The 14248-nt window shown below is 34.7% G+C and overlaps 1 protein-coding gene across 11 annotated transcripts in view; it reads left to right on the top strand.

Annotated features, from left to right (window-relative positions):
- Positions 1-14248, top strand: part of KCNMA1 (potassium calcium-activated channel subfamily M alpha 1) — a 426168-nt gene that overhangs the window by 270859 nt on the left and 141061 nt on the right. For all 11 annotated transcript variants that reach the window (XM_066324114.1, XM_066324113.1, XM_066324110.1 and 8 more), the window contains exons 6-9: positions 542-617; positions 5301-5376; positions 6510-6680; positions 8298-8389. In XM_066324114.1, coding sequence (XP_066180211.1) covers positions 542-617; positions 5301-5376; positions 6510-6680; positions 8298-8389 — 415 coding nt within the window. The remainder of the gene's footprint in view (positions 1-541; positions 618-5300; positions 5377-6509; positions 6681-8297; positions 8390-14248) is intronic.

Genomic DNA, 14248 nt, shown 5'->3' with positions numbered 1-14248 from the left:
TGAAATTAGAGTGGAGATAGGGAGAATTATTACTGTAAAAGATTTTACGTCATTAAGATTTACCAAATTTAATCAGGCATATACAGTCTACTTTATCCAGGTTATCAGATCTCCTGCCCATGATCTGTTATTTTTCACTAAACAACGCAGGAGCTTGGAGGACAGAGATGTTTTAGACCTGCCTGTGTCTTTGACAGCCTGAAAGAGAAGGACATGTGCACTGCAACTACCAACATAAACCTCAGCGAGGCTTTTCCCCCTTAGCTTTCAGCCTGTGTGTCTCCTCCTACAAAAACAACTCCTTGCTTCCTACAAAAACTAAGGTTTTCTGGTAGAATAAATCTGTTATTAAGGAAATAAATTTAAAAGAATTTGAAAAATACCTGTTAAAGATCCTTGAACAATTAAATATGGAAGAGCATTTCAAAGGTATTTGACATTTTGTATGTTACCTATGTTGATTTAATTGATTACTGTCATTGTGATATGCTGCTACAATTTTAATTACTCTTTACTATAACTTTGTTTTCTTTTACTGCAGGTTTAAGATTTTTAAGAGCCCTTAGACTGATACAGTTTTCAGAAATCTTGCAGTTTCTGAATATACTTAAAACAAGGTAAGACTTTTTCTTACATGCTGGTTTAGTTGCATTGGTGTTGAGGCCCTAGTATTATTTTCTTTTCTGAAACCCCTCTCTCTTGTTATCTGCTCTTTAAACCCTTTTCTGCTGATGAATGATTTATCAAAGGCAGCATATTTTGCTATGTGATCATTTTAATGAGTGCATTGTTATATTTGAAATATTGAGCAAGGTTATGTGTTGATTAATTAACCACAGAATTAATTACATAGTTTTGAGCTGATTAAATATTGCCTCTTTCCATATATCCAGTCCATGATCTGCTGTCTTGAAAAAACTGAAATCCAAATTAATTCAAAAGAGTACAGGTTAAAAGTATTTTGAGAAATTCTCATTGTGGTTCTTCCAGTTTTTTTATACTGAGCATCATTTTTCACATCAAAAACATACTAAAAATTGCGCCAAGCTATCTTTATATTGTGTTCATTATCCTTAGTATTTCTTCCATATAATAATTAAAGTATTCCAATTAACCTTCTGGCTTGCTGATCCTTGGGCCTATTAATACATGAAAGTTGTGCAAGAAAAGCACAGTTTTGGACAAAAGATGATTTTGAAGGAAATAAAGTGTCCCTTGCAGTTGAAGACATATTGTTTTTCATCATTCTCTAAAATGCTCCAGGGGAAGTATTGAACCCAGCTTCCAATAATTCCTGTATAATCAGTTCCATTTTGAAAGCCTCTCCTCTCTGCACCAGTTGCTATAGATGTGTGAGGGCTTTATATGCAGGTGAATCAATTTCTTGCTGTGAAAATTTGTAGCAGTGGGAAAATAGGTACTGAAATTTGTACAGACTCACAGTAAACAGCTGTTTCTTCAACCCTTAACCTTGAAACTATTCTCTGTACTGTAAAACTCTCACACTATCTGTCTCTAGTTGTGTTACTGGAAAGAAGCCAGTTCTGGTCAAACAAAGACATCAAAGAATGTAAGGTGAAGTCTCATAGCTCAGAATGCTCAGTATGGGAAAGGAGAATAACATTTAACATGCAGAACAACTCTACCACAGGAAATGGCAGTCAGTGGAGAAGCCCCATAAACCCAAAGGATTCTGAATAAAAGCTAATAACCCACCCCTTCAGCAGCGGGGATTTGTTGAAATTCCAGATCCATAAATGTGCATTAATCACACTCAAGGTACTCAGAGCTGGTTTATTTAAGGGTGACCTGTTCATTGAAATAGCCTCTCTCTGGTGCAGAATTTACTCTTATATTAGATACCATCATCTCTGTGACTATTTATACATCTGCCAAAATATCTGTAAACCTCAAATGTTGATCAGTGAAAGCCTGTAAAGCAAAACTTTTTTATATGAGTGTTTCAGTTTAGTCAGTTAATTCATCCTTAGCAGTTCATCACTCTAATATCATTCATTTAACTGAAAAATTGTTACTGCCTCAAAACATTTTTTATGTCTCTCCCTATTCCTGGTAATGCAACAGAAAATCATGTCTGCTCTCTTTTTTGTCTTAATAACCTGAAATGAACTAAATAATTTTCAATGTCAGCAGTGTTCACAAAACATTTATTTTTTTAATGAATGTGTCAAATTAACAGAATACAGTTTTTTAAAAAGTTTCTAGTTACACCTGACATAAATTTGATTGTGTGAGTGCTTGGGGTTTCTTTCTTTCACTATCTTGCATGAGTTTAGCTTTTAGAAAGCAACAAGGTAGAAAAGTAATTAATTACTGCTACCTTCAATGAGAAATTTTCGTACCTTCAGAACTGCTGTTCATTTGCTGTTCACACATTTTCTATTACGGTACCAGAATACTCTTTAATTGAGAGCTTCTGGTTCTAAATTATTTTGCTTCCTAAAAAAAATCAAGCATGCTGAGCCCTTGTGATTAATGGAGAATCTTTAAAATAATTTTGTACGAGTTAGAGCAGTTAAACTAGTAGTCTCAACAAGTCTCAACAAAATTAAATAAAATTTAATTCCCTAAATTCAGTTGGTGACTTCAATTACATACTATGGCCTTAAATCTTTATTACTTTTAAGTCTTACACTGTATTGTATGCTTTTGGCCTGCTACTGCAACATTATTTTGCTCAGAGACAATTAAAAATTTTCTAGAATTAAGATGTTTTTTAGCATTTTTTTACAGTCCACTTTTAAGATTTTATTGAAGTTGTCAACATTTTAGGATTTTTGTGAACATAAAGATGAAGCAGAACTTGAATTGTTGAATAGGAGTAGCAAATTCAGAATATCATTACTAGCTCTGAAATTATTGTAGGGGAAAAAAAAGTACTTTTTATTATTAACAAATTCAGCAAAAGAAGAGTTCTCCATTTCAGGCAATAAGTATTTATATGAAAACTGTATGGAAGTGATTTGACATAGGCATTTCAGTGCATTTGGCATTAATAACACATAACAACTGAGAAGATGAGAAACTGATAGTGTATACTAGGCACCGCTGTGTTTTTAATATTTAGTGCAATTGCAGAGAAATTTTCTCCTCCTTTTCTCTTTTCTTCAGTAAAGAAAAATATTTACTGTAACCTATAAATGAAAATTACTCCTGGAATTATTGACTGAGATCTAAGGATTAAAGGAACATATATTATTTACACAGTGAGCAGAAGGGCCATTCCAAAAAGTGGAATCCAATGAAAGAAGCTGCAGAATGCAAAAATGGAGGCAGCAAGGAGACCACCAAAGTGTTAGGTGATTATTAGAATATCTGAAAAAAAGCTAAATCTATTTGAAAAGACTATGTAAGATGAAGCAAAATTTTACAGTGGCGCTTTAAAAGCCTGTACTCTGCCAAGGACCCGTTTGTTTCCCTAGTTTGAAATCAAATGTATTTTACTCAAGATTTTTTGTTCCTATGTTTGATGAAATTGAATTCTACTGTTTTTAGTTGAAAAATTTCTCTACATTGTTTCCTAATATATATTAAAAAAAAAAAACCAAAACCCTGCAGGGGCTTAGGCAGGGCTCACAGTAAGGGATTTTGCACAGATGTTGGAAAGAGCTTAAAGAGCGGCAAAATATTTATGAGTAATCCTTCATCTATATTTAGACTCTGGCAGAAACACAGGGAGTATTTCATAGAGGACAGGCAAGGTAGAGTGTTGAAAAATTTTCAAAAGTAAAGTGTACCAAACAAGTAATGTAAATAGTTACTAATAATGGGTATTACAGTAATATGAAGAGACCAACGGACACATAATTTTTTATCAGGGACATCTCGTGTTTTAAGTTCAGGTGAAATGATGTTCAGGCTTTCATAATGGAGTTTTGCATGAGCACCACTGCTATGATTTTGTTTAATCTAGGAACCCATGGGTTAGGGTCCTGTGCTATAAATGAATGTAACCACTAAGGAATGAGGGAGTTTAATCAACCATAGCTTAAGAAACAGAGAAATACGGAATATATGTTGATGTTTCTGAGTGCTAATGCAAAGACTGCTGATATAATATTTTATTTTTGAGTACTGTATTCATTTCATCATTTGTCATATTACCTAGTCATATTCTATTCCTTGTACCCCCATATGTCCAATAACTGTAACTTTAAAAAATATTTTTAAAGGAGCTGTACTGGTTAATTTTACAGTTAATTTTCTGAACAAATTTCCCCAATTTTGTTCAGAAAAGAATGCATTTTTATTGTCCTTAAAGTAGTTATAAACAGAAACATTGATAAATTATTCCACGAAGTTACTACTGCTAACACTGAGAGTGTTTTTTTCCCAATTTTTGTATTTATTAATGTATTACTTTAAGGATAATTGTGGGGGTTTTTCTGAGGTGTTATACCTTCTTATAAATATTTTCAAAACCATGAATGAGTGAGATTGTTTAAACACAGTCCTACCTGGACTGAAGTTCCTCGTGTTTCTGTTGAATATCCTTCCTAGGACAGTGACTTTTGTGAGAAGAGAGAGAGCAGGTTTTATTTTTATTTCTTCTAGTAGATTTTAAATATGGCGTTTTTCTACTGGACTGAGCGAGGTCCTTGTTTCAAAAATCACTTCTGGCTATAATAGGGAAGGTACTACTCAGTGCAACTAAAAATCATTTGCTGAGTCTTTGGTTGGTTTAAATTATTGTTTTTTTCTTTTTTTAGAGAAAAATGTGCATGTGAATTATGAAATACTTTAACTTCATGTGAATTTTCCATAAAGAAGTCCATAGGAGTTTCTGCAAGCAGAATAATATGAAAAATACTTACGATTTTGCATAGGAACTATAAAATACCTTAGTATTAAAATACCTTAGTTCTTTAATTTGGGAATCATAATTTTCTCATGCATTTTTAATATATTTACATATTAATAATTCTTAGTGTATAGCAGTGAAAAATGAAGAGGTGAATGTACTGGAGGCAACCAAATTATCTTTGAAGACGCATTATTTATTTATATTAGTTTGTTTCTGACTACTGATGTAGCTAAGGTTTCTGTTTGTTTTTCTGCTCATTGGGACCTTCTCTTCAAGCTATCTAAATTATGAAAATGTGAACTCTCCAAAGGAAATATAATACATATTATATGTAAACTTTTGCATTAGAGAGTCTGTTTGTTTTGGGAAATAATCGTCAGGTTCTCGAGTCTAAAGTATGCAGCTGTATACAGGCAACTGTAAAAACGTGTGACAACTTCTAGTCTAAGTTCCTGTTTGCTTTGTTTATTTCCAGTAATTCCATCAAGCTAGTGAATCTGTGCTCTATATTTATCAGCACGTGGCTGACAGCAGCTGGGTTCATACATTTGGTGAGTGCGTGTGAGAACACTGGGTGGACTTGATCTACGGACCGCTTTACTCCTGGCGCCGGCCGGACCCCATCGATGGAGTGCGATAGAGAGGCGGCACAGCTCCCCCGAGCTCTGAGGCTTGTTCTCCCCTCTCGGGGGCTGTGAGCAGGGATTTTGGGCAGCCCGGTCCCCACCGGGGCGGCGAGCAGCAGGTGGCGGTGTTCGCCAGGGAACCTCAGTGGGACCCGGGTCCGGCTGGAGCGCTTTCGCCGGCTGCGCTTCAGAGCTGCATCATCCAGCTGCCTAGGATTGCATTCAAATTCCTTCTCTCCTCGATATTTCAGCCATTTATTGTTCGCCCCTATAAAGATCCACCGAGATCTTGACTGTTTTCATTTATGATATATTTCTCGTTCACTGTATTTTTACAGTCCTCTGGGCAAATCTGTCATATCTATCTAGAAACAATATCTTTTTCTAGTTTTGGACAAACAGAGCACAACACCCCTTAAATATTGCATCAAGTCCAAGGGAATGCTGTTTTCTAGAATTTGGATTATTTTTTTCCTTTGTTTTTCAACAGAAGCTTTTCTATTCTACTGTAGAAATACTCAAACTTTTTTGCTGTGAAACAAAATTTAGATTGCACACTCCATTGCCACTGACAAACATAATTTTGTCTCAACAGTGGCTGGCTTTTTGAAAAAGTAGTAGCACACCAGTAATGGTGCTAGTAATGTCTTCAATAGCTATATAATATTTTCAAACAAAAAAAATGAGGAGTATAATTGCGTTAAAAGTAAGACTTACTCTGAAAATATTTTGAAGACATTTTTATTAAATGAACTTACCTAACTCCATGAGTAAGTTACATTATGTAGTGGTGCCTGGAAAAGATACTTTCCATTAATGATCTGAGTAGCAAGGCTGTATATATTGGCAAAAGAACTGCAGTGCTCTATTTGGCACAGAATCAGGTTCTGTATTCGATCAAAATAAATCACAGGAAAGGATTCAGAGTTCATATTACATGCCAAATTATATATCTACACACACACAGACATATGAATATATGGGTAGACTTAATTTGGGGTTTATTAGAGTTAATTATGATTAATATAATTAATTATATGTTTTCGTTTACATTGTAGGTGGAGAACTCAGGGGATCCATGGGAAAATTTCCAAAATAATCAACCACTGACATATTGGGAATGTGTTTATTTGCTGATGGTTACAATGTCCACTGTTGGCTATGGAGATGTTTATGCAAAAACAACCCTTGGTCGCCTTTTCATGGTCTTCTTCATCCTTGGGGGATTGGTAAAAATTCTTCTTTATATTCCTCTTAATACTCCAGTTACCTTAAAACTTGATGCTGTATATCTCAATGTTGTAATTAAGGAAACGATAATATCTGGATTAGTAAATTAAAATTAATTATAAAACATTAAAATATGTATAATATGCATTTTTTCTTGTAGATAAATATTTTGGCCGAGCTTGTTAAATTAGTCCAGTATTAGTCCAGAATTAGAGTTTTTGTAATCCATTTAAATGAGTAATGCATGTGAATACATGAAGTGCCTTAATATTTCAACATATAATGTTATATGTAGTCTTCTACTTCTTAGTGACTGACTGTAGAGATTTTTTGGAGGTTGCTATTGATATTTAAAGGTACTTTGCGGTTTCAGAAGTCCTACCCACCCTTCTGTGTTCCTTCCCAGAATTCCAACAAACACTGTGGCTTTGGACTGCCTTAAAGAGCAGCTTGCCTGATCCAGATGATGGCAAACCACATTCTCTTTCATGTCATGTAGTACAATTTTAGCTCACAATTTATCACATGGCCATAACCAGTATCCTTTTATACCAGCAATTTCTCCTGTTCTTTGTCTTACATGTAAATAGCACCCAAGTCACTATTTGTCTTGTCAATTTTTCCATTATTTGTAGTGCTAGAAATATTCTTACACCTGTTACGATGTTCTCTAAACCAGCAAAGTTTATTTTGCTATTTACACTGTGCAAGGTAAATGCTTTGCAGGTGACTTGTAGTGTATATTGTGCCCATACACGCATATGTATGTTGCTACTTTACCCTCATGCATTGATCTCACATATACATATATCTCACAGAGGTGATATATATGTATCAGTGTTTTGAATGCTATATATGAGACACACAGAGATACATGAGCATTACATATATGCATTCCCATCTCTGTTTATTGACATGTCAAATGGCAGTAGCTCTTCGAAGTATCCAGCCACAAGGAAGCTGTTTGTTGGACAAAACATGGCACAATAATTTTTATTTTCTCCTCAAAACCTTTTTTCTATCACATGTTCCAATCCTTCTAAACCAAAGAACTTTTGGAAAGTTTTTTTTGGGGGGCGGAGGGGTGATTTTTTTTTGTTTCTTGATGGGGAAATGACCCCTGATTTTATCTTGTTTTTGTCTTCTTTAAAATTTTTACAATGGTGGGGAATAGTCTGTATTTTAAAAAAGAAATGCAGCAGTAATGATAATACTTGGCTTTGGGTTTTTGCAGTGGGGCTTGTATAGGTTTTTTCCCCCCTCTCCTCTTCAGGAAGAAATAGATGTAACTGTTTTTTGTGATTAGATACCAGTTTGAAGTAATTTTGTTCTTGTTTTGTTTTATATGTCCATTTTTCCTCTTTTGACCATTTTCTTTATTTATAAGGTTTGTACCTTCTCCAGAACCAACTTTTACATTGAGCCCTCTTGTTTTGTTTGATAACAACTTTTTCTTTTTATTTTTTTTTTTGAATTTTCTTTTTAAACAACTGCATAGATCTAATTCTTTTGCATTTTCAGATCTTAAAAATATTTATCTTCTGAAAATATTCATCATCCCCCTTTCTTTGGCCTCTCTTTTTAGTCTTTTCTTCTGTCTCCTATCTTCTTCTTAGGCCATGTTTGCCAGCTACGTCCCTGAAATCATAGAGTTAATAGGAAACCGCAAGAAATATGGTGGTTCCTATAGTGCGGTTAGTGGAAGAAAGTAAGTATCCCAAGAGGCTCTGCTGCCTCTGCTGCAGTAGAACACTCTCTGCATGCCATTTTCTTTTTTTTTTTTTGTGTTTTTGTTTCATGCATGTAGGCAATGTTTGCTCGCTACGTGCCAGAAATTGCTGCTCTCATCCTTAATCGGAAGAAATACGGCGGAACTTTTAACTCAACCCGAGGCAGAAAGTAAGTCCAAAACGACCAGGTGTGGTTGTGGGACTCTAAAGAGCCCCTGAAGGTGGTAATAGCTGACTCACAGCTTACAAGGCTGTATTCTTTGACATCAGATGTTACCACTGGAGAGTTGTCACACTATGATTAGAGACCTGGGCTGTGCTATGGTACAAGTCACAACATTTTGTCCCTACTTCAAGAGAACCTCAATACCACTCAGACTACACTGACATACCTTGTAAAAAGTGCTGCTATTACATATGTAGTTAACTTCTGCAGCATGGGTGAGTTGTCACTTCACCATTTTGGGCATCAGAATATCGTGTGGTTTATCTCTTAACTAAGTGACAATGATAATTCACATGATTTTCAGACAACTCAGTTCTTCTTTGTTTTACTGGATGCAAAATAGGAGATATAGTCCAGTTGTTCTGTAGGGCTGACTGTGTAAGAAGTCTTATAGCCCTGTTTCTCAATGTTCAATCAGCAGATTCAGATCTCATGCAGCTTCTTTTGATGTTCCATGAATATTGCAAACTCTCATGATTTTAGAATCTGTGACCAGGGATTTTAAAGCAGTTCTCTTCCCTGTACTCATTAAGTGTATCTGAAGAGCAAGCAGTAGCCCTAATACCAAAATGGTATGGTAAAAAAAAACAAATCTACTGTTTTTACCTGGTGGTTGGTAAAGGTTAAATTTTATTGGACCACATCACCTCATTACATTTCTATTGAAAGCCTGCTTGTTTTCTAAACCAAGTTAAAACTGGCTCTTTCTGGCATTCCCAGCTTGTGGATGTGCTGGGATATAACCTTTACTGAACTAGATGTCCTTGGCGATATAGTGCAGTACAGCACAATATCACCTTTAGTGTTGCCATCCTTCATTTCATTACATGCCATTGTGACATCACTGGCAGAGTATATTTGCCCTGAAAGTCTAGTTATATAAAGAGTCCTCTCTGTATGAGATAAATAAGGTACTGCAAGAAATTCATCTAATGAATTATCCCTCTTCTTACTTTAAGAAGATAAATTTTTGCTTCGTTCCTTTCAAATCATCACCCATGCAACGTTTTGTTGAAGTGGATTATGGTTTTATCAAGTTATTTCTCCTTTCTGTGTTGCAGAAAGACTCTACGTGTCCCACAGAGATTGTTCTAGAGCACTGTTTTATATGACTGTGTAGATAAATGAAAGTTTTAAAATTAGATATACTACTTTCTGTTCAGTAATACTCAAGAAATTAGATACTAAGCTTCAATACGTGAATTCACTGAGATACCCTCAAATCAGTCTAAACACTGATGTTGGAAACTTGCATCACTCACCTAGACAAACTAAATGCCTTGGTTTATTTCTGGGAATGAGTAGTAGTAGTAATTTCCCAAAATAGTTATTTTGTGACAGAGGCCAGGACTCACTTTCGTATTTAAATTCATACTTGTCTTCTCAAGGAGAAGTTTTTCAAACTCAGAACATATCCCTCTGCTTTGAAAACTCCAAAGGAGTTGTAGCAGAGGGGAATGTGTTTAAAATCTATTTTACTCCCAGAGTTTGTCCCTCCCCTTGTACATTGTCACTAGTACCCTGCATTGCTCAGATGTCTCTAAATTTGGACCTGATCTTCAGTCAGAACCCCACATCCTGAAAAGCTCAACTTCATATTACAGGCTGCTGCTAGCTTTGGGGCGTGCTTAGTTTTATTTTTTTTCACTGTTCGTTTTTGTCTTTCTTTATATGCACTGTTTGTTTTTATCTCACTCTGTTGTCAGTGCTTTCTCTGCTGATCTCTACTGCTCATAAAATTTGTTGCTTGGAACTCAGCTCTGTCATCAGTGTACAAACTGTTCCATTTACTTTATGTATTGTTTTCTGGTTCAGTTATTAATTACTAAGTAGTTTAAAGATGTCCTTTGCTCATGTGGGTCTTTCATCAGAGAATCTAAGCTTGGGAACTGTGCAGTAAAAAGCCATTAGCACTCCTTGTTTGATGTTGCTTTTGCAGTCAGTAGAACAAGATTGATGAAATGTTATGTTTGGCCAAAATTGAAGTTTTCATTTGGAATTCAGTGTTGAGAGAATGGATTGTCAGAACCAATAAGTTTTCCTTTGCTTGGGATATGGACATGTGGTAGTAATTAGCAGTATAAGGTCTTTAGTTGAGCAACCAAGCATAGATTCTGGCAGCAAAAATAATGAGAAACTACAGTTGTTCTACTTCTAAAGTCAGAAAGTTTCCAGATAAAATTAAATACATTTCCAATATGAAAACAGCTGAATTTTGGTGAAAGATACAGTTTTGGCTCTTAAAGCAGCAAATGTGTGTACTTTTTAACTCTGTACAGCATAGGTAAATACACGGAATCTGCTTTGTAATGTCTATATAAATCTGTTTATACACTGTCATGGTTTAACCCCAGCTAGCAACCAAGCCAGGAAACAGCACAACATGTTGCCTCCTAAACTCTGTGTGTGCATAATCATGTAATAACATGATTACTAAACATTTAGTTCAGAAATTAAAACCAGTGTATGGTTATGTATGTTTTGAGTTTTGCACTAAGTGACTTAAATACAATGGAGAGCCTTGCTCTACAGAGTTGTAACTACGAAGGAGCTAGAAAATATGCATAAGAATTATTGATACAAACTTCACTAACTAGAGAAGAGAAATAACCAACACACCAAGTTTGATCTCACTTTTCATTTTGCATTTCAGCCAATAGAGTCCACAAAGGATCATAAACTATATAGGATTCATTTTGCACAATAAAGTACCTTCTTTTTGTCTTAGAAGAGACCTATACAGACAAAAGCAGTTTGTAGGCAGCATGAAGTTATCATTGGTTAAACTTACTAGATAATAGGTTAATTAAGTTGTGAAATTCCACAATGAATTTTTTGGATTTTAAATTGAATTATAATTCCTGCTTTGTTATATTATTGTAAGGAAACTTCTAAGGAATAGGAATTTGTTTATAGTCTTTGACTGAAGTTTCATCTTCAGCTATTAAATGCGCAGCAGTACTTACTGTTGCATTTGTACCAAAAATTCTATACCAATATATCTATACAAAATGTAACTGATGCCAAATGTACACACTTAATAATGAGTAATGAATTTGGCACAATTACAATCTGGAACAAAAAAAAAAACAACCAAGCAACCAGAAAACACTGTCAAACAAAACACACAGGCTTCCTAATACCCTGTCTACATTTAGCTCTTTTTTAAAAGCTTTTAATTTGAATTTGTTCAGGGTTTTTCTCTAATTTGTTGAATAATAATGAGTCAATATTATGGAAAAATGAGTTAATATTCAGGGTATCATTTTAGAGTGATGTTTCTAAAGTGAAGTACCACAAAAGGATGAAAAGATATCTGCCACTCTGTCACCATAGCAGGTTTTAGCATAGAACATTAAGCCTGCATGTTTGTTCATGCATCCGTACATCTGAAAGGCATGAAGGGGCATTGGCCACTTTGGATGAATTTCTAAAGTGCTGTATTTCCCTGCTTTTCTGCAATGATCAGGCTTTGATTCTTTTGAAATAAGGCTTTTTTTCTGAGAAAGTCTTGAGTTTGGATAAGTAGATTTATGCTATAGAATTATTTTTTGTGATGTTTTGGGATTTACACATTTGGTTCCAGCCAAAATAGGACTTACAAGATCACCTGTGTTAAGGAAAAAAAATCACCCCCATTTATTTTGCTTATTTGTTTGTAATATTCGTATTACTGAGGTGTGGTATGTGATGTGGATGAAAATCCAGATATGTTTTACCTCTGCTAATTCATAATTAAAATTTAAGTCTGTATTTACTGATTTACTTTTGAATCGAGATTTTTCTTGTTCCATTTCTCTGTGTGCATACAATCAGACTGGATTTTAATTCTGTGAAATATTTACCAGTTCAAGATACTAACTTACTGTAAATCAGTATGCACAAAGCTCCAGGAAGCCTATGGAAAAAACAATTGTGAACTGATGAACTCAGCCTGGATAACTTACTGATTTTTTTCAGTCTTTACATTGAATTAATGACTTCTAATTCCATGGACAAAATCATTTTGTCTTTTTTTATGCAAAACTGCTTTCAAATCTGTTGCACAGTCTTTATGAGGGTAGAAAGTAGAGCACAGCTTTCCATGAGTAGGTGTGGCAGAGAGATCAAAAAAATGCATTTTAATGAAATCACAATCCTTTACTGTTTAAGGTATTGGAACCTCCTGCTTCTCTTCTCTCATGAATTCCTCTGCTTCCCAGAGATTTCTTCAGATTTCTTAAATTTACAAACCATAAATTATCAAATCATCAACATATCAACAGGAATAATCATCTGTTAGAAATTCCTTCCAGAAGGAAACATGGGATTCAATAACTAAACTTCACAGAGGAAAATAAAAACTGTAGACAGATAGATATGGTAAACAGAAAGACAAACAGATAATTTAAGTTGACAGGCCATATTGAACTCATTAGACACTTGAATTTCATTACAAATTAAAAAAAAAAAAAAAAAGTTACAGCTTAACCAAAGAAAAGGTCCATTTACTGCAGTAATGAGAAGCATAGCTCCAAAGAAAGTGACATTAAATTCTTATATTAAATAATTTGATGCAATATGTAAGATATTATTTTTTCAGTGGGATGAGAATGTAATAAGAGAATGTGACATGGATTACATTATGATCCCAGGGGTGTCTCTATTTCCCATCTGCTAGCCATTCTTCTAATCCCACTATTTCAAATGAAACTTCACTTAGTGATAAAGAAAATCTGATGAGTGTTAAATAGACTGACAGAAGAAATAGGACAAACTTTTTTTTTCAATTTCACGTGCATATTAAACTATAGCCATTCTTTTGAAAATAAGAAAGGAAATGTGGGAAGTGACATATAAGAATATTATGACTTTCAAATGTGTATTTGAGGTCCATATCATGTTCCATTCCTACAGTAATAACACTTTTTTTATATTTCTAGTTGAAGTTGTAAAAGTTCCTTTTCTCTGCCTAAACTTAAAAAAAAACCATTTTGGATTTGGCATCAGATAGCAGTAGTTGCTGTTCAAATTTTGACCCAAGAAAGACTGAATCTGGTTTATAAATCTGCTGATCCACTATATACTACAAACTATACAGTCCATGGGATTGCAGGCTGTGTAATGTGAAATGGCAGAAGTGATTAATTGATCAGCAAGTTTTAGAGACTCCTCACTTTGACTCGGGTTCTGTTGCAGAAAATTAGTCGTGACATTTTGGGATGATTTCTGTGGAAAGAAATGTATTGGCTCTACTCATGGATGAAATGCTCAAAAATCTGAAGATCCTTTCCTAGCTCCTGCATTGCTTGCAAAGGATTAAATTATTTTTTGACTCATTGAGCACTTAAAAAATGTGTTAAGGTGGTTTGAAAATGAGTAATAATGGGAGAAAATAATGTACTTAATAGAAAACACTTTCAGTTGGTTTCAAAAGTAAAAACAGAATGGCTTGTGTGTGTGATATCTGCCACACAAAATGTTACAGAAATGAAGTCCAGGGTTTGGAGGCATTAGAACAGTAGATTAAGGTCTGTTAGCAAGTGAGATGCTAATGCTGGAAGTGTCAATTGACCTCTGCATTTTACTGTAAGCTTTCTAGGATGGGCTCCTTGTGCATGCTGTCCATCAG

Source organism: Sylvia atricapilla, chromosome 8, assembly GCF_009819655.1.
Source record: "Sylvia atricapilla isolate bSylAtr1 chromosome 8, bSylAtr1.pri, whole genome shotgun sequence".
In the NCBI taxonomy this organism is placed as follows: Eukaryota; Metazoa; Chordata; class Aves; order Passeriformes; family Sylviidae; genus Sylvia; species Sylvia atricapilla.
This window is presented reverse-complemented; position numbering and strand designations above follow the sequence as displayed.